General features: G+C 43.4%; 1 protein-coding gene across 1 annotated transcript in view; it reads left to right on the top strand.

The window, feature by feature from the left end:
* Window positions 1-18,269, top strand: part of MYOM3 (myomesin 3) — a 451,709-nt gene that overhangs the window by 91,485 nt on the left and 341,955 nt on the right. The window contains exons 3-4 of the mRNA XM_078681253.1: window positions 1,575-1,667; window positions 4,506-4,665. Of these exons, the coding sequence (XP_078537379.1) occupies window positions 1,575-1,667; window positions 4,506-4,665 (253 nt within the window). The remainder of the gene's footprint in view (window positions 1-1,574; window positions 1,668-4,505; window positions 4,666-18,269) is intronic.

Genomic DNA, 18,269 nt, shown 5'->3' with positions numbered 1-18,269 from the left:
TTCACAAAGCTCTGTTGCGCGAAAAGTACGCGTCCTGGAGCGCTGCCCGGTCCGCTGTTACAGATATATATCTTTTTTTAAACGTTAATTTCTCAAAATCCACTGTAGCACATATATTGAGACCTACAAAAGGCACATCGGGCTACCAGTCCCTACAATTTTGCCAAGTTTCGTGCAAATCCATTCAGCCGTTCGGGCTAAAAGTGAGGCCAACCGCCCTATGGAAAACTCAATGTTAAAAACACGTTTTGGGACCCCCCTTTTTTCTCGACCCCCCCTGGACGAACCCCCCCAATTTTCAGGGGCTGCTCAGAAATAAAATGTGCCATTTTCCTGAAAATTTCAGCCAATTCCGTCCACAAACGCCAAAGTTATTAGACATAGAATTTTCAAAAAACCCATAGAGAAAAAATCCTAACTATATATACCTACTGGCGACCGCCAGTAGGTAATATATATATATATATATATATATATATATATATATATTGTGTGTATATATATATATATATATTATATATATATATATATACATATTTATTTTTAAAGCAAAAAGCCATGACTAAAGCCAGACCTAAAAAGGTACCATAATGTTTCTTTTATTGTTTATTGTTTTCTTTTATTTCACCACCGCAAAGTTTATTGTTTATTGTTCCCTGCACCTGGTTTGTATTTATGGATGCTGCTAACTTCAGTCCTGCAAAATTGGCAGAGGTCAGAGTGACACTACATTTGCTCTTTCCTTACTCACAAATTTGTATGAAGAACTAACAACATATATTCTGCTTAAACAGAATATTTTGTTGTGGTACAAAAGCAGTTCTCAACAACATTTAATTACTGTGGGTCACTGCTGTGGATGGGGTTCTTTCAATATCTATTGAGTGTTGCACTGATTGCAGTAAATTATTTGTCAACATGTGAGTCCTGGCAGTAGAGAAGTGCCTACCTCATCCATGCATCCTTGAGATAAAATGGGTAATTTAACCCCTCGCTGTTCCCCACCACTCCCAAACATTATGATTCCCAAAGACATAGATGACATTGTCAACACTAAATCAGTTGGGTTTCATGAACCGTCCTTTACATAGCCCAGATAATATATCTAAAACCATGTTATACAGATCATCAAAATAAAAAAAGCTTTGAAAGCATTGACTAACACAAACATGACCATCAATGATTTCCTTTTTTGTCCATGTTTCAACTTGATGTGCTCACTACTCAGATATATAAACAAGTAGTAGGAGCAAGCAAGTGTCAAGAACCACTCATATGACTAATGGCATGAACACATTTATACTACCTGAGTAAGAAGTTATATTTGCACAACTGATAAGATGTATCTGATATCTGAACATTTATTTGGATTTGGGTCAAGTCACTCAGATGTGGGTCTCCAAAACCCAAATTAAACATGTAATTTCTGAGGGAGAAAATAAACTTATATGAACCAGCTCGCTCTTCTGCCTTTGTTTTGCATTGTTAAAAAAGAGATTCTAAAGGTGAATTTAATGACTTTGTTTAGCTAATATTGGTCTTAATTTGTTTTATTTTCATGGAAATTCCGGAAGGGATGAGGAAATCACCAGTGTTGCAGTGTCTGATTTGGAAATGACAATAGCTAGAGCAACCTGGACCCTGGAGTCCCACCTGGAAACATCTTGGTATGTTGCTTGTGACACCTGTATAAGGTTGTTGATGTGTCATTCATTGCACGTGTTACTTCTGTACTATAGTTTTGAATGAAGTGTCATGATTACAATGCATCTCTATTGAGTGTTGGTCAGTAAGGCAGATTTTGATTGAACCAGTGACATGCATGAGGTTTAGAGCTCCTCCTGTAAATGGTGATGTTTTAAGATTTCAACAGTGTGTATCAGAAACAATATTTTTTAAGTTTACAATTCAACAATTTGCTAATAGCAACATTTATGTTAATTTTGTTTCTTATTTTTTCAATCTCATATTTATGCAGCTGTTAAATCCAGTAAAATGGATTTCATTGTGTTTACCAAATCAGTCCTATGTGAGCTTGATGAAAAAGCTTCTTGAGGAAACCTCTTCTGAATGGCTATTTCATATAGATCTGAAGTTGTGCATATCTGTAATAGTTTTAAAGACCAGATCTTACATTTGAAACCAATTCCCTTATTGTTAGGGGCTTTTCTTATAAATCTTCCTAATCTAATAGCTAAACTCATATTGTTTCAGAAACCAACTTTGACACTCCAGTTTCAATAAATGAAATTTTCATCACATTTAAATTTTTTTAGTAAGACGTATTTATCCACCGTGTTACAGTCAGGCACATATTATTTGTGCAAACATATGCCTAAAAAGCAATTGCATAACTTAAGGTAGTTCAGAAGCCTACAAAAGTCAGAATTTCAGTAATATGTCTCAAACGTGTTCATCAGAGTTTATCATAAATATCTACAATACGATGAAAAGGATTATAGCCACTGATATCATTCATTTATTTAAACTGCAAGGACAATATCTTAGTGTATGCAACATGTTCTTACAGCATTAATCAATTGATTTTTCCATTTCATCTATGTAAACGTTTTTATTGAGCATTACATTTACAAGAGTTGAGTTATATCAATAAAATTACAGTAAGACATTTACAAACATGTTCAATTTCTTTGCAAAGTTAAGTAAAATTAACTTATCAATCTCCATAATTATTTATCCATTCCTTTGTAGCAATTTAGTGGATTAAGTAGCATTACTGTACAGTTTACAATAGTTGTGATATTAAGGGGCCGATTATGATGTCGGTCGCAGAGCCTCCAACTGTAGGTCAGAGGCTTTCCGACCGACATCTCCAATTTCAATTCTGACCGCCTATTAACAATGTAACTACAAGAAAAAGTGGGAAACCCAATAAACCCTTGGAGGCTTGGGTTGTCTATATATTAGCAGGTAATTGTGCCTGTAAGGGATTTCTTTTCATACTCTATTAGTATGAAAAGAAATCCCTTGTAGGCACCTTTTCATACTATATCAGTATGAAAAGAAATCCCTTGTAGGCACAACCTTCCTGTCATTCCGGCTGATTTCCAGTGGGCTCACGGAGCCCATTGGGCAGTTGGAGGCCCCACCATAATCCCTGAGGACTGCGTTTCTGCCATCAGGATTATGATGTCTGCTTACAACAGGATTTACATGTTGGGCTTTCTGACATGCAGAGCCTGTTGGAAAGTGACTTAGGCCCCATTCCTCCACGGCCACCTTGAGGTGCCTGCCACATGGTGCAGGGATTAACAGAATCCCCCATTTCTCCATGGGGCTGGTGCATAGAGAAATGGGAGTATGCAACCGCGCCATGTGTGGTCTCAATGTAATGGCGGTGTCGAGACCACTGACCAGAGGTCGAGACAGCGACGATTAGTCCGCCTGACATTGTAAACAGGCCCTAAGTGTTAGACTTCTTTATGACATTTGCGCAGGGAATGGGCCCAACCCACAGCAGGCAGCCAATCACTTGCATTCAAGGATTCACTGATCCCTCCAATAGGCCAACATTAGTCCTTGAAGCTTACCATGGAGTTGTAGTCCCCACCAGTAAAGCTTGCATCAGGATTGCCATCACCTGCCAGGATATGCAAATCTCAAGGCCCATGAAGGAAATAACAGAAACATAATTTTGCTCAGACTTGCGCCAGTCAATCAGATCCTTTTGGTTTCCCAGATCCAGATGGATCCACAAACTCAGCATGGCTGACAGGAGAAATGCTCTCTTATCCTATCAGATTTAAGTATTATTTCAATTTTTAGATTTATGAGTTCCACAAAACCAGATTTGTGGAACTCTACAGACTAGCAGTCCTATTGATTTTAAAATGTAACCTCATGCCCAGCCTGAGACACTTTTAAAGCTTTAATTATTCGGAAACAGCTAAATATATTTAGTCAAAATGAAGCAAAGGCACTCCTCTGAGTAATGTTTTGATTTCATGCCAAGTTGGTTGTACTTCCATTCTTCTGTTGTTTTTCTGCATTGAGGTGCAAAGAATTCTATAGGAGTTAAATAGCAAATACTACTTTTCGGGTTCTACTTTTTATGGCCCGCTTGACAGATCTCTAGAAATCTTGCTATTAACAACCTAAAGAGGATTTAGTATTCTTTTGAAAAGTTGGCGTAAAGGCTGTTTCTAAAGATAAATTACTTTTAGAGTATAGATCTCATTCCTATATCCTACCGGCTGCTAGCATATAGAATCTATTAGATTACGTTAATTTAGAGTACAAAACATTAATTGAACCCATTAGAAACATATGAAATGTAAACTGTATAACCGCTAGTAGTATAAAAAGCAGTCAATATATTCCAAACCTTTTCAGTGTTTAAAGTCTGTACGTCTAATCAACTCACTCGTTACAGATTGAACTGACCCTTTTCCATTTCCCAAAAACGTTTGATGTAGCTACTCATGCAGAGACAAAACCTTAATTGCTAATGTGCACTTTGCATGTGTATGTTTAATTTCTCTCAGGGAAGCAACAGTGAGAAGGGAAGCAGAAGCGCTGGTACATGAAACAAGACACCAGAAAAGTATCAGGTTTGGAAATGACATGGAGCGAATTGAGAGAGATATCATTCATGCAAGCCGATTGCTGCGGGTCAGAGCAGATAAAATGTCGATCCGTCGAAAGGTAAGAACAGCATACATAAACGGCTGAACATATCAACCAAAATGCACACATTAATAAATGATTTTTGGATAATGTGTCTGAGTGGTGCTCTTATTTAAATTGACACTAAAAGATATATTATCAAAGGTGGATAGAAAAAAACAAAAAAAACATTATTGCTACATTAGGAGGGCACTATTTCCTAGAGTGCCCAAAGACATCAATGATTAGTATCCCCTATGCCATGCCCTTCATTGTGATAGCCAACATCAGTCTACTCATCAGCCGTGATCTTGGGATTGGAATGTTTAGAACTCAAAGACAATCAATCACTAAGCATGCTTGTGGATAAACTTTCAGATGGAAAGACTAATGAATGTTCAGTCCAGCTGCCTTGATGCGTGAAAACAATGAATTCTTCTAGATATCTGTATTGTTGGAGGCTCGGATTGTTGTAGAGGCAAAGTGTCAGGGCTTTTCTGTTGTAAATCACTATCTAATTGGTGATCACTTACACTTCACAAGCAAAGGCGATACAATTCCTGACTTTACCCAAGAAAAACTTGCCAAGCCTGCCACAAGTATAATGGTGCATAGCTCTGGCCACACACTAGATGATGTCCTTGAGGCACCAGGAAGGGTAGGGCATTCTGCGTCAACAAACAATGTAGTGTATGGCTACAAGGATGTGCAGAGTGGCCAGGGACTGCTAAGTTAGAGTGATTTACTCTCTTCTGCTAAGGGTTACGATTTGGAATGAGAGACAGCAGCTAACCACTATTTGGACACTGTATACTGGTGATTACACACCACGGGGCATCCGCCCACAGGATGTCTCACCCAGTAGAGGTTGGGACATCCAGGGGTGGGGAATTATCATGCATGCCTGCAAACAATCACTAGATCAGGTGGCCTGTTTTATCCTCAGTAGACCATATTGTCGTAAAATCTCCCAGTGGCACATTAGGATACATCTCTTCAGCCAAGGGGGGGAATTCTTATTGCACATCCTTAGGAAAAAATGAAAACGTACAGGTGTCTCTCACCTTTCTCTTTGATGAATTTAACTCTTCCAAGATTCAGAGTGTAATGAGTCAGACAACCAGAAATCTGTCATGGCTTGTAGCTGGATAATCACACTGTAGCATGTTTTCTGTAGCAGCATAGGGATTCCAATGACACTGGCACTGTTTAACCCCTTCGCTGCTAGGCCTTTTCCCCTCCTGTGCTAAGCCTTTTTTTGGCGATTTGGGGTAGTGCGCGCTTAGGCCCCTGTAACTTTTTGACCACATAAGGTATCCACGCCAAATTTGCGTCCTTTTCTTCCAAAATCATGTGGATTCTAAAGGTGCCCAGGGTTTGTAGATTCCCTTGGAGGGGTCCCAGAAATTAAGCAAAATACAGTGAAATTTTAGTTTTTTTTCAGAAAAATTGGAAAAACGGGCTGCAAATGAAAGCCTTTGGGTTTTTCCCTGCAAATGTTATCAAAAAAGGGTTTGTGGGACTGAAATCTACATTTTCTCAGCTTTTAGGGAATGACAGTCTTTTGTCAGAGAACCAACATTTTTCACACAGTTTTGGCATTTTTCTGGGACATAGCCTATTTTTGCTATTTTTAGAGCTTTTAACCTCCTTCCAGTTAATGGTAGAAATGAGTTTGAAAGCAATAATGGATCCTGGAAAGCTATACATTTTCGAAAAGTAGACAAAATTCAGAATTCAGAAAGGGGTAATTTGTCTAAATCCATGAAGGTTTCTTTATAGACACTAACAGTTAAATATTGGAATAATTGAAAATTTGTTGAAAAAAACAGCCTTTTGTCTCAACGTTTTCACCTATAACTTCTTGCAATTTTGACAGCTTTTGAAAAGCAATATACCGTTATATCCGTTTGACCTTCCTGGATGTGGGGATATATAGGACTTGTAGTTTCACCAAGAACCCGACGAACCCAGAGCCAAAAACTGAGCAGCAACTTGCAATGGTATTTTATTATTTACTGGGTATAGAGCACCTATTCTTGAAAAATGTATACATTGAAAAATCGGTGTGAAAGACACCTATGTATTTCTGAATTGGGTACAAATTATAGAGTTTAGAAACAGTATATATTTGCACATTTTCAAAATCGGGAATACTCATACTAGCATGAGAATTATTGGTCATTTTTCAAAAAGATTTTTTTTTACACAATGTCTTTCATTGGGAAGGGAGAAATGCATAAAAACTCAATAGATAATAACAGTTGATTTACAAATCTGAATTACCCTAAGTCTCCTGATAAAAACGGTACCTCACTTGTGTGGGTCGGCCTTGTGCCTGCGACAGGAAACGGCGCAAAATGCAACGTGGTCACAGCTCAATTTTGCAGTTAAAAATGGACCCTTTTATGGCAAAGTGCCTAGCTGTAGTTTTTGCACCCTAGCTGTGCCGGCACCTAGGGAAACCTAGCAAACCTATACATTTTTGAAACCTAGACACCCAGGGGAATTCAGGATGGGGTGACTCGACTGCCTCCCACTAGGTTCTGTTACCCAGAATCCCTTGCAATGCTACAACATTGACCAAAAAAACGCATTTTCCTCATATTTCTGTGGTGGAAAGTTCTGGAATCTGCGTGGATCAACAAATTTCCACCCACCCACCGTTCCCCCAGGTCTCCCGAAAAAAATGGTATTTCACTTGCCTGGGTCTGCCTTATGCCTGCGAGAGGAAACAGCGCAAAACGCAACATGGTCGCACCGCAATATGCAGTGAAAATGAGCCCTTTTTTGGCAAAGAGCCTACCTTTCGTTTTTGAACCCTAGCTCTGCCGGCACCTAGGGAAACCTAGCAAACTTATACATTTTTTAAAACTAGACACCCAGGGGAATTCAGGATGGGGTGACTCGACTGGCTACCACCAGGTTCTGTTACACGAGATTCCCTTGCAAAGCTAAGAAATTGACAAAAAAATTGCATTTTCCTGACATTTCTGTGGTGGAAAGTTCTGGAATCTGTGTGGATCAACACATTTCCACCCACCCAGCGTTCCCCCAGGTCTCCCGAAAAAAATGGTACCTCACTTGCCTGGGTCTGCCTAGTGCCTGCGACAGGAAAATGCAACATGGTCGCACCTCAATTTCGCAGTGAAATCGTGCCCTTTTTTGGTAAAGAGCCAACTTTTTGTTTTTGAACCCTAGCTCTGCCGGCACCTAGGGAAACCTAGCAAACCTATACATTTCTGAAAACTAGACACCCAGGGGAATTCAGAATGGGGTGACTCGACTGCCTCCCACCAGGTTCTGTTACCCAGAATCCTTTGCAAAGCTAAAAAATTGACCAAAAAAAAGCATTTTCCTCACATTTCTGTGGTGGAAAGTTCTGGAATCTGTGTGGATCAACAAATTTCCACCCACCCAGCGTTTCCCCAGGTTTCCCGAAAAAAATGGTACCACACTTGCCTGATTCTGCCTAGTGCCTGCGGCAGGAAACAGCGCAAAACGCAACGTGGTCGCACCTCAATTTTGCAGTGAAAACGTGCCCTTTTTTGGCAAAGAGCCTACTTTTTGTTTTTGAACCCTAGTTCTGCCAGCACCTAGGGAAACCTAGCAAACCTATACATTTTTGAAAACTAGACACCCAGGCAAATTCAGGATGGGGTGACTTGACTGCCTCCCACCAGGTTCTGTTACCCAGAATCCCTTGCAAAGCTAAAACATTGACAAAATAAATGCATTTTCCTCACATTTCTGTGGCGGAAAGTTCTGGAATCTGCGTGGATCAACACATTTCTACCCACACAGCGTCCCCCTGGGTCTCCCGAAAAAAATGGTACCTCACTTGCCTGGGTCTGCCTAGTGCCTGCGACAGGAAACAGCGCAAAACGCAACGTGGTCGCAACTCAATTTCGCAGTGAAATCGTGCCCTTTTTTGGCAAAGAGCCTACCTTTTGTTTTTGAACCCTAGCTGTGCCGCCACCTAGGGAAACCTAGCAAACCTATACATTTTTGAAAACTAGACACCCAGGGAAATTCAGGATGGGGTGACTCGACTGCCTACCACCAGATTCTGTTACCCAGAATACCTTGCAAAGCTAAGAAATTGTGAAACAAAATGCATTTTCCTCACATTTCTGTGGTGGAACGTTACGGAATCTGCATGGATCAACAAATTTCCACCCACCCAGCGTTTCCCCAGGTCTCCCGAAAAAAATTGTACCTCACTTGCGTGGGTGGCTCAAGGACCCGCGACAGGCAAGGGCCCCAAACCTAAGGAGGCAATATCAAAATAACCTATCACTAAACAACCGGGTTTTGCAAGGGGGTTCCCATGAGTTTTTGGCCCGTGGCTCGGCGGCCATCTAGGGAAACCTACCTAACCCACACATTTCTGGAAACTAGACACCCGGGGGAATCCAGCGAGGTATGGCATGCGTGGGTCCCCCATGGTTTACCTACCCAGAATTCCCTGCAAACCTTAAAATTAGGTTTAAAAAACACCTTTTCATACATTTTTGCGTGGGATCTCCATCCCGGCACAAATGTCCTACAGCCCAGTCTTCCCCTTGTTCTCCTGAGTAAAATGATACCTCACTTGTGTGGGTGCCCCAAAGCAGAACAGGCTAAAAATGAATTTTTAAAAATTGTAGTGTTTGAGATTGACAAATTAAGCATCTCACCTCAGTCACAGGCCTTTGGCCCACCCACACAAATGAGGTATCATTTTACTCGGGAGAACAAGGGGAACGCTGGGCGGTAGGACATTTGTGCCGGCACAGAGATCCCACGCAAAAATCTATGGAAAAGTGTTTTTTTTAACCTAAATTTAAGGTTTGCAGGGATTTCTGGGTAGGAAAACATTGGGGGACCCACGCATGCCATACCTCCCTGGACTCCCCCGGTGTCTAGTTTTCAGAACTGTTTGGGTTTGGTCGTTTCCAAAGATGCCCGCCGAGCCCTGGTCCAAAAGCTCAGGTGACCCCCCCAATAAATAAGGTAGTTTTGCTAAAGTTAATTTTCAAATTTCCACCGTAAGAATTGGGCCTTTTCCTGTTGCAGCCACTATGCCTACCCTCGCAATTGAGGTACCATTTTTATCGGGAGACCTGGGGGAACGCCGGGTGGGAGGAAATTTGTGTGAGCACAGTGATGCCACGCTTTCCCACACAAAAAAGTGTGAAAAAACTGTTTTTTTTCAGCTAAAATTGAGGTTTGCAAGGGATTCTGGGTAAAGGAACGTTGGAGGATCCACGCAAGCCATACCTCCTTGGAAGCCCCCGGGTGTCTGCTTTTCAGAAATGTGTGGGTTTGGTAGGTTTACCTAGATGGCCGTCAAGCACAGGGCCAAAAACCCAGGTAACTCCCCTTGCAAAAGCTGGTGGTTTTGACACAGGCTTGCCTATGTGAAAACCACCAGCTTTTGCAAGGGGGTTACCTGGGTTTTTGGCCCCGTCCTTGACGGCCATCTAGGGAAACCTACCAAACCCACACATTTCTGAAAAGCAGACACCCGGGGGCTTCCAAGGAGGTATGGCTTGTGTGGATCCTCCAACGTTCCTTTACCCAGAATCCCTTGCAAACCTCAATTTTAGCTGAAAGAATCAGTTTTTTCACACTTTTTGTGTGGGAAAGCGTGGCATCACTGGGCTCACACAACTTTCCTCCCACCCAGCGTTCTCCCAGGTTTCCCGATAAAAATGGTACCTCAATTGCATGGGTAGGCATAGTGGCTGCAACAGGAAAAGGCCCAATTCTTACGGTGGAAACGTGAAAATTAACTTTAGCAAAACTACCTTATTTTTTGGGGGGGTCACCTGAGCTTTTGGACCGGGGCTCGGCGGGCATCTTTGGAAACGACCAAACCCAAACAGTTCTAAAACTAGACACCCGGGGGAGTCCAGGGAGGTATGGCATGTGTGGGTCCCCCAATGTTTTCCTACCCAGAAATCCCTGCAAACCTTAAATTTAGGTTAAAAAAAAACACTTTTCCATACATTTTTACGTGGGATCTCCGTGCTGGCACAAATGTCCTACCGCCCAGCGTTCCCCTTGTTCTCCCGAGTAAAATGATACCTCATTTGTGTGGGTGGGCCAAAGGCTTGTGACTAAGGTGAGGTGCTTAATTTGTCAATCCCAAACACTACAATTTTTAAAAATTCATTTTTAGCCTGTTCTGCTTTGGAGCACCCACACAAGTGAGGTATCATTTTACTCGGCAGAACAAGGGGAACACTGGTCTGTAGGACATTTGTGCCGGCACGGAGATCCCACGCAAAAATGTATGAAAAAGTGTTTTTTAAACCTAATTTTAAGGTTTGCAGGGAATTCTGGGTAGGTAAACCTTGAGGGACCCACGCATGCCATACCTCGCTGGACTCCCCTGGGTGTCTAGTTTCCAGAAATGTGTGGGTTAGGTAGGTTTCCCTCGATGGCCGCCGAGCCCCGGGCCAAAAACTCATGGGAACCCCCTTGCAAAACCCGGTTGTTTAGTGATAGGTTATTTTGATGTTGCCTCCTTAGGTTTGGGGCCCTTGCCTGTCGCGGGTCCTTGAGCCACCCACGTAAGTGAGCTACCATTGTTTTCGGGAGACCTGGGGGAACGCTGGGTGGGTAGAAATTTGTTGATCCACGCAGATTCCGGAACTTTCCACCACAGAAATGTGAGGAAAATGCATTTTCTTTCACAATTTCTTAGTTTTGCAAGGGATTCTGGGTAACAGAACCTGGTGGTAGGCAGTCGAGTCACCCCGTCCTGAATTCCCCTGGGTGTCTAGTTTTAAAAAATGTATAGGTTTGCTAGGTTTCTCTAGTTGCCGGCAGAGCTAGGGTTCAAAAACGAAAGGTAGACACTTTGCCACAAAAGGGCCAGTTTTCACTGCAAAAATGACGATGTGTCCACGTTGCGTTTTGCGCTGTTTCCTGTCGCAGGCACTAGGCAGACCTGGGCAAGTGAGGTACCATTTTTTACAGGAGACCTTTGGGAACGTGGGGTAGGTGAAAATTTGTGTGAGCCCAGTAATGCCACAGTTTTAAACACAGAAATGTTTGAAAACAATAAATTATTTCAGCTATATTTAAAGTTTGCTAGAGATTCTGAGAAAAGGAACGTTGGAGGATCCATGGAAGCCATACCCCCTTGAAAGCCCCCGGATGTCTAATTTGCAAAAATGTGTGGGTATGCTAGGTTTCCCTACATGGCAACCGAAGAAGGAGTGAAAAACCCATGTGTCCCCCCTAGCTAAACCAATTCGTTTTGACAAAATTAGTTGTTTACTTGTGCAGCGTGACAATGTGGGCACAATAGTGCAAGGAAAATATGACGGACATTGGGAGTTTTGCAGGATATTGTGAATACAATTAATTGTTAGATTTCACCTGAGAGACATCACCATGTAGTCCCATGGGTTTTCAAGAACATCTACAATGGGCTGGTTATTCGTAAGCGGAATGTACACCTTGGCACCGAGACTAAGAAAAACAAAATCCCTACACAGCCATCTATTCCTCAAACACACACACACACATACTGGTTGGATTTGGCAGTATATAAAATTTTATTGACAAGAGATTTCACAAAAATGAAATGCACTGTCAATTACATGGACAAAAAAACTGAACCAATGACTCGCAGCTCGTGAGCTGTAAAGCCACTTCAAGGCACCAACCGCTTTACAGGCCATTCACACACATTTCATACCTGACACACAGAAGACCATTCACACCACCAGGCACAAAAGCAACACATCACAACATTTACAAAAAAAATGACAAGGTTCGTCCTGAATCAAAAAAAAAAAAAAAAAAAATGTAAACTACACTGACATCAAGTTTTCAAACACACACACATACTGGTTGGATTTGGCACGAGGGTGAGTGATGGTTCAGTATATACCATTGTATTAGCAAGTGATTTCACAAAAAATGAAATACACTGTTAATAATGGAAAGAACAAGAAACTGAACCATTCACTCACAGCTCGTGAGCTGTAAAGCCACGACAAGGCACCAACCGCTTTACAGGCCATTCATACACCTTTCATACATGTGACACATACAAAACATTCACACCGCCAGCCGCGGACCCATCACATTACTACACTTCCACCAGCAGACAACGCCAATCAAGGGCCCATCACTTTCACACGCCCACATTCCTGACACAGCAACAAGACAAGCTCATGGATTACATGGAGTGGCGCTCAACTAGCACTGTGTGTAGTAACCAGCATTACGTCACTTCCCACACACCGCCAGCAAAGCACCAGTCCAAGCACACCACCAGCCAAGCACCAGACCACACACCCCGCCAGTCAAGCACCAGACGACGCATACCGCCAGCCAATTACCAGTCCACGCACACACTGCCAGGAAAGCACCAGTCTACAGACACCGCCAGTCAAGCACCAGACCACGCACACCGCCAGGCAAGCACCAGTCCACACACACCGCCAGGACAGCACCACTCCCCACACACAGCCAGCCAAGCACCAGTCAAGGCACACCACCAGCCAAGCACCAATCCAAACACACCAACAGGCAAGCGCAAGACCATACACACCGCCAACCAAATACCAGACAACACACACCACCAGCCAAACACCAGTCCACACACACCACCAGGCAAGCACCGCTCCACACACACCGCCAGCCAAGCTCCAGCCCAGGCACACCACCAGCTAAGCACCAATCCCAACACACCACCAGGCAAGCACAAGACCACGCACACTGCCAAACAAACAACAGACCACGCACACCGCCAGCCAAGCACAAGTCCACAGACACCGCCAGACAAGCACCAGTCCACAGACACCGCCAGCCAAGCACAAGTCCACAGACACCGCCAGAAAAGCACCAGTCCACAGACACCGCCAGCCAAGCGCCAAACCATGCACACCGTCAGACAATGGAAACTACACGCAAACCAACATCAAACTTTAGTTTAAAAAAAAAAATTTGCAAATTGATACAAATCTACTAACACAACAACTAAATCTAACAACACTACACAAATGCCAACTTTGAAAATAAACAATAAGTTTTAAAGATTAAAGTACAACCAGTTCACTTTAACACTCATGGATGCTCCCAAAATTTCTTTTGCGTGTGGTACAATCTAAAACAAGCAGGTACACACAGGCCAGGGTTTGAAGGGCAGTCGGGGCAGTACATACGAACCTCCTTCCGCAAACCTCTTCGCCAACAGACTCTACATCTCCGACTGGGAAAGTCTTTTGAGGTTGTAGGAGGAATGTGATCAGGAAAGTGGCGATCTTTCAATCTGGCAACATCCTCCACCACTCTAACTCTAGGAACACTTGCCCGTTCCACTAAAACAAGGCTGCCTATTACAGACTCCTGAAACTTTACAAAAGTCATCTTTGACTGAGGACAAGATTGCTGGAACACAACAAAAGCATTAAAGGTTGCCAAGTGGAAAAGATGGATAGCCAACGTCTTGTAGCAAATGTAAGCCTTACGAAGAACAGCATACGGTTCCAACCTCTGATCTACTCTGTCAACACCGCCCATATACTTATTATAGTCCATTATGCACACAGGTTTGCGCGCTTCTGCAACCTGACCCCAAAGAGTCACCGGTTCAGTGCTTTTATCATGTATGGAGTCAACATGTAGACATCTCTCCTGTCTGAAAACTTCACAGCTAGAAGCTCCTCACAACGCAATGCACTGCACTGTCCCCGAGCAAGCTTTTAACAAACAAGTTCTTTTGGGAAACCTTTACGGTTTGAGCGGATTGTGCCACAAGCAACAGTGTCCACTTTGCCCAATTCCCTGAACAACCGCACACCAGTGTAAAAGTTATCTACATATAAATGATGGCCTTTGTTAAAAAATCCACGAGTACCCACACAATTTTCTCAGTCACTCCAAAAGTCGACGGACAACCAGGGGGGTTAATCCTGGATTCCTTACCGGTGTACACCCTGAAATTAGAGACATATCCAGTCTGACTGTCACACAGCATATAAAGCTTAATTCCATAGCGTGCCCTCTTACTAGGAATGTATTGTCGAAATACCAAGCGGCCCTTGAACAACAGCAAAGACTCATCCACTGCAATTTCTTTTCCAGGATAAAAGATCTCAGGAAATCGATCAACGAAATGATCAATGACAAATCTTGAAAAGACGGTCACAATCAGGGTGATCTCGTGCCAAAGCAAAACTATTGTCAACAAAATGCATCATCCGAAGCAGAAGCAAATCACGACTCATGAGTGCCGGAAATATAGCTGTTGCCATCAAGGGACTAGTAGACCAATATGAAGCCATTGATGGTTTCCTAAGCAAGCCCATCAAAAAAGTTAAACCCAAAAACTTTTTCCTCTCCTCCAAATTTGTGGGAGTCCACCGGGTAGCTCTAGCTTGGGGCTTAAGGCTGGCACTGTTCACCCTCAAAAAAATGTCTGCATACAAATTAGTCTGCTCTACAATCTCAGACAAAAACACATCATCCATAAACCATAAACAACATGAAAAAATCTATTGGTAAAAAGTTTTCAGTGTTCACCCTACACCTTGGAACACCAGTAAATTCAGGCATTGCAGGCTGCACCATGCCTGGTGCAACCCAGAGGTCAGAACTTTCATCGTCAAGTCTTGCAGCCGCAGGCTGCCGACCAGCTGCCTCTTGTCTCACTACACCAACTGGACGTCTAGCAGCCCCAGGCTGCAGCCCACATGCCTCTTGCCGCACTATTGGCACAGCAATGTCCTCTGCAACCACAGGCACTTCATCCACACCAAAAGTAGCTTCATCAGCACTCAGAGTATCTTCATCATCAGATGAAGCCATGTGCAGAGAATACTCACTACCTGAATCTTCAACTCCCACCTCTGGCTCAGAATCAGAGTCAGTCTCTGGACCATGGTCAGAGGAAGAATCAAAAAGCATTCCAACAACTTGCTGAGCAGTAATCCGGTGGCTAGCCATTATCCTTACAAATAAAGGAGTCTGCACAAACAACTCAACAACCCCAACACTGTGCAAAGTAAGTAAAAAAAGTAAGCCTTTATCACAAATCTCTATATATTGAAAAAATATACAAATCACTTACAAGAGACAGCTACACTCACCAGTACCTACTCTGCAAAGACACAGCAAATAGGCAATGATATCCCACTAGAAAGAAGAAGAAAAAACTTACATCTACAGAAGTACACATCAAGAACAAATGCAAAACAAGTTTTACAATCACAAAAAACAGAAACCAAACAAACTCGTATTATTACACACTTTGCAAAAAAACAATTACATTACAATTGAACAAAAAAAGGTCTCTTACCAAACACATGCAACTACACAAACAGCAGAACAACAGAACCACCAGTAACGGAGCCGCACACTGCAACAATCTAAAGAGGAAAAAAAACAATACACATTAGAAGAAACAAACACACCACACATTACAACAGGCTATGTCACAGGGTATGTCACAAATGGGGTGTCTGTCCCCATGGGGGGCAGAATATAAATCATTATAAACGTGGGCCCCCTGGAAGCAACCTTATGGAGGGCAGAGAGGCCAAATAAAGACACGGCAGAACATACTTTTGAAAACAAATGGGTCCAAGGAAGCGACCCTTGGCCAAGGGGTCGCTTCCTATAAAAAAAAACCAATCCCTGGAGTCTAGTGGGCTTTTCTATCCCCCCCCTGGGTCCAGAAACGGTAAAAAAAACAGCTGATCTGCCAACAGAGGGGTGCAGAACAGCAGAACAGTCTAAAATATTGATATTGCCCCCTGGAAGCGACCCTTGGCCAAGGGGTCGCTTCCTTTATAAAAAAAAACAAATCTCTGGTGTCTAGTAGGCGAATCTACCCCCCCCTGGGTCCAGATTCGTCCCAAAAAGCAGCCGATCTGCCCCCAGGGGGGGCAGAAAAGTCTAAAAAAAATGTTAGGCCCCTAGAAAGCGACCCTTACCCAAGGGGTCGCTTCCTTCATAAATAATAAACTATCCCTGGTATCTAGTGGGCTTTTCCTCCCCCCCCCTGGGTCCAGATCTGCCCCCAAGGGGGGGCAGAAAAGTCTAAAAAAAAATTGTGGCCCACAAGGAAGCGACCCTTACCCAAGGGGTCACTTCCTTTATAAATTAAATGAAATCCCTGGTGTCTAGTAGGCTTTTCTGCCCCCCCCCCCCCCGGGGTGTAGATCGGCAAAAAAAACGGCCGATCTGCCCCTGGGGGGGCAGAAAAGTCTGTAAAATAATTTGGCCTACTAAGGAAGCGACCCTTGCCCAAGGGGTCGCTTCCTGCACAAAAAAAAACAAACACAAGCAATCCAACCAAACACAAGCAATCCCTGGTGTCTAGTGGGGCATTCCTGGTGCACGATCGTGACGCTGTGTGCGATTGTGCACCAGGAATGCCGTGCATTGGGACATCAGGGGAGAGGAAACACTGTTCCCCCCCCCCGATGCCTTAAGGCACCAAGAAACGGCCCCCCCGCCCCACCGGAGCACCGAAAACCTACCCTTCCCGCTGGAAGCACTGGAAACAAATGGCTTACAGCGCGTCCAGCGCTTCCTGATGACGTCGGCGATCGCTGTTCGCGCTGACGTCACCAGGAAGCGTGGGGGGGCCAGGGGGTGGCAACGGAAAGTCTTCCGCTGCCACCACAGGTAAAAGCAGCAACATCGATGCCCCAGGGGGGGAGCGCCAGCGCTCCCCCCGAGGGCTGTGCTGATGACGGAGCGGTTCCGTCATCAGCACAGCCCAAACGACGCTGATGACGGAACCGTCATCAGCGTCGAAGGGGTTAAGATACCTGCAGTTCATCTTTATTCTTCTTGGCTGTGGTTGGTTTAAGAAGGGATGTTACTAAGCCCTATCTCCTAGAAATTTTGCTTTTCTCAATTATTTGCTTTGGTCCAACATCAGTTGTATACTTTGCTCTCCGATTTTCAAAGTTGACGTGAAGAAGTAGAGACGAAGAAGTCTCAGAATTCAGTTGGTGGTTTTGTAGGGAATGTTCCTCGCCTCTTCCTTTTGTGCTTGTAGTATCCAATATAACTCCTGAAAATACACTCTCTGTCAGAGTAACTCTTGTTATATACCTAAAATGTCCTGCTGTCTGCAGTTCCCAAATCCATCCTTCTTGTTGCTGGTGTATAATCACTTGCTGACACCTCTAGAGTTCTTTACGTATACAAAAAAGGTTCTAAATGTCTGGAAGCTATTTGTGTAAAGTGAAATGTTATCTTAGTTGGGGGATTGCTGCTTCAACTTCAGCCACCATCATTGCACCCTCATCTCTCTAGTTAGAACCATATGGGTGACTTCAGTGATTCCCCATCTGTTGGTGGGATGGCATGGTGCACTCATTGTCACATGGGACATTAATCTCAGTTGTTGATGTGCTCGAGCTCAGAAGAGCCAGAAGTGATCCATTAAGATTACTCATTTTCTTTCTGAATCCTGCTTCACATACAGAGTTCCTTGCTTTGCCGCATGTTATTAGGCTGAAAAACAGGACTGGGCATAATGACTGTAAGGCAGCAGTGAAAACTGCTTGGAGATGCTTGGAAGAGCTTAAATCAGTTTACTTGATCCTAAATATGGTCAGATTGCATGCCTTAGTCTTCAGTAAAAGAGGGAGTAGTACTCAGTTTCTCGCTAGAGGTAT

The sequence above is a fragment of the Lissotriton helveticus genome, chromosome 3_1 (assembly GCF_964261635.1).
Source record: "Lissotriton helveticus chromosome 3_1, aLisHel1.1, whole genome shotgun sequence".
Classification (NCBI taxonomy): domain Eukaryota; kingdom Metazoa; phylum Chordata; class Amphibia; order Caudata; family Salamandridae; genus Lissotriton; species Lissotriton helveticus.
The sequence above is the reverse complement of the archived record's forward strand: the minus strand, read 5'-3'. Positions and strand labels throughout refer to the sequence as shown.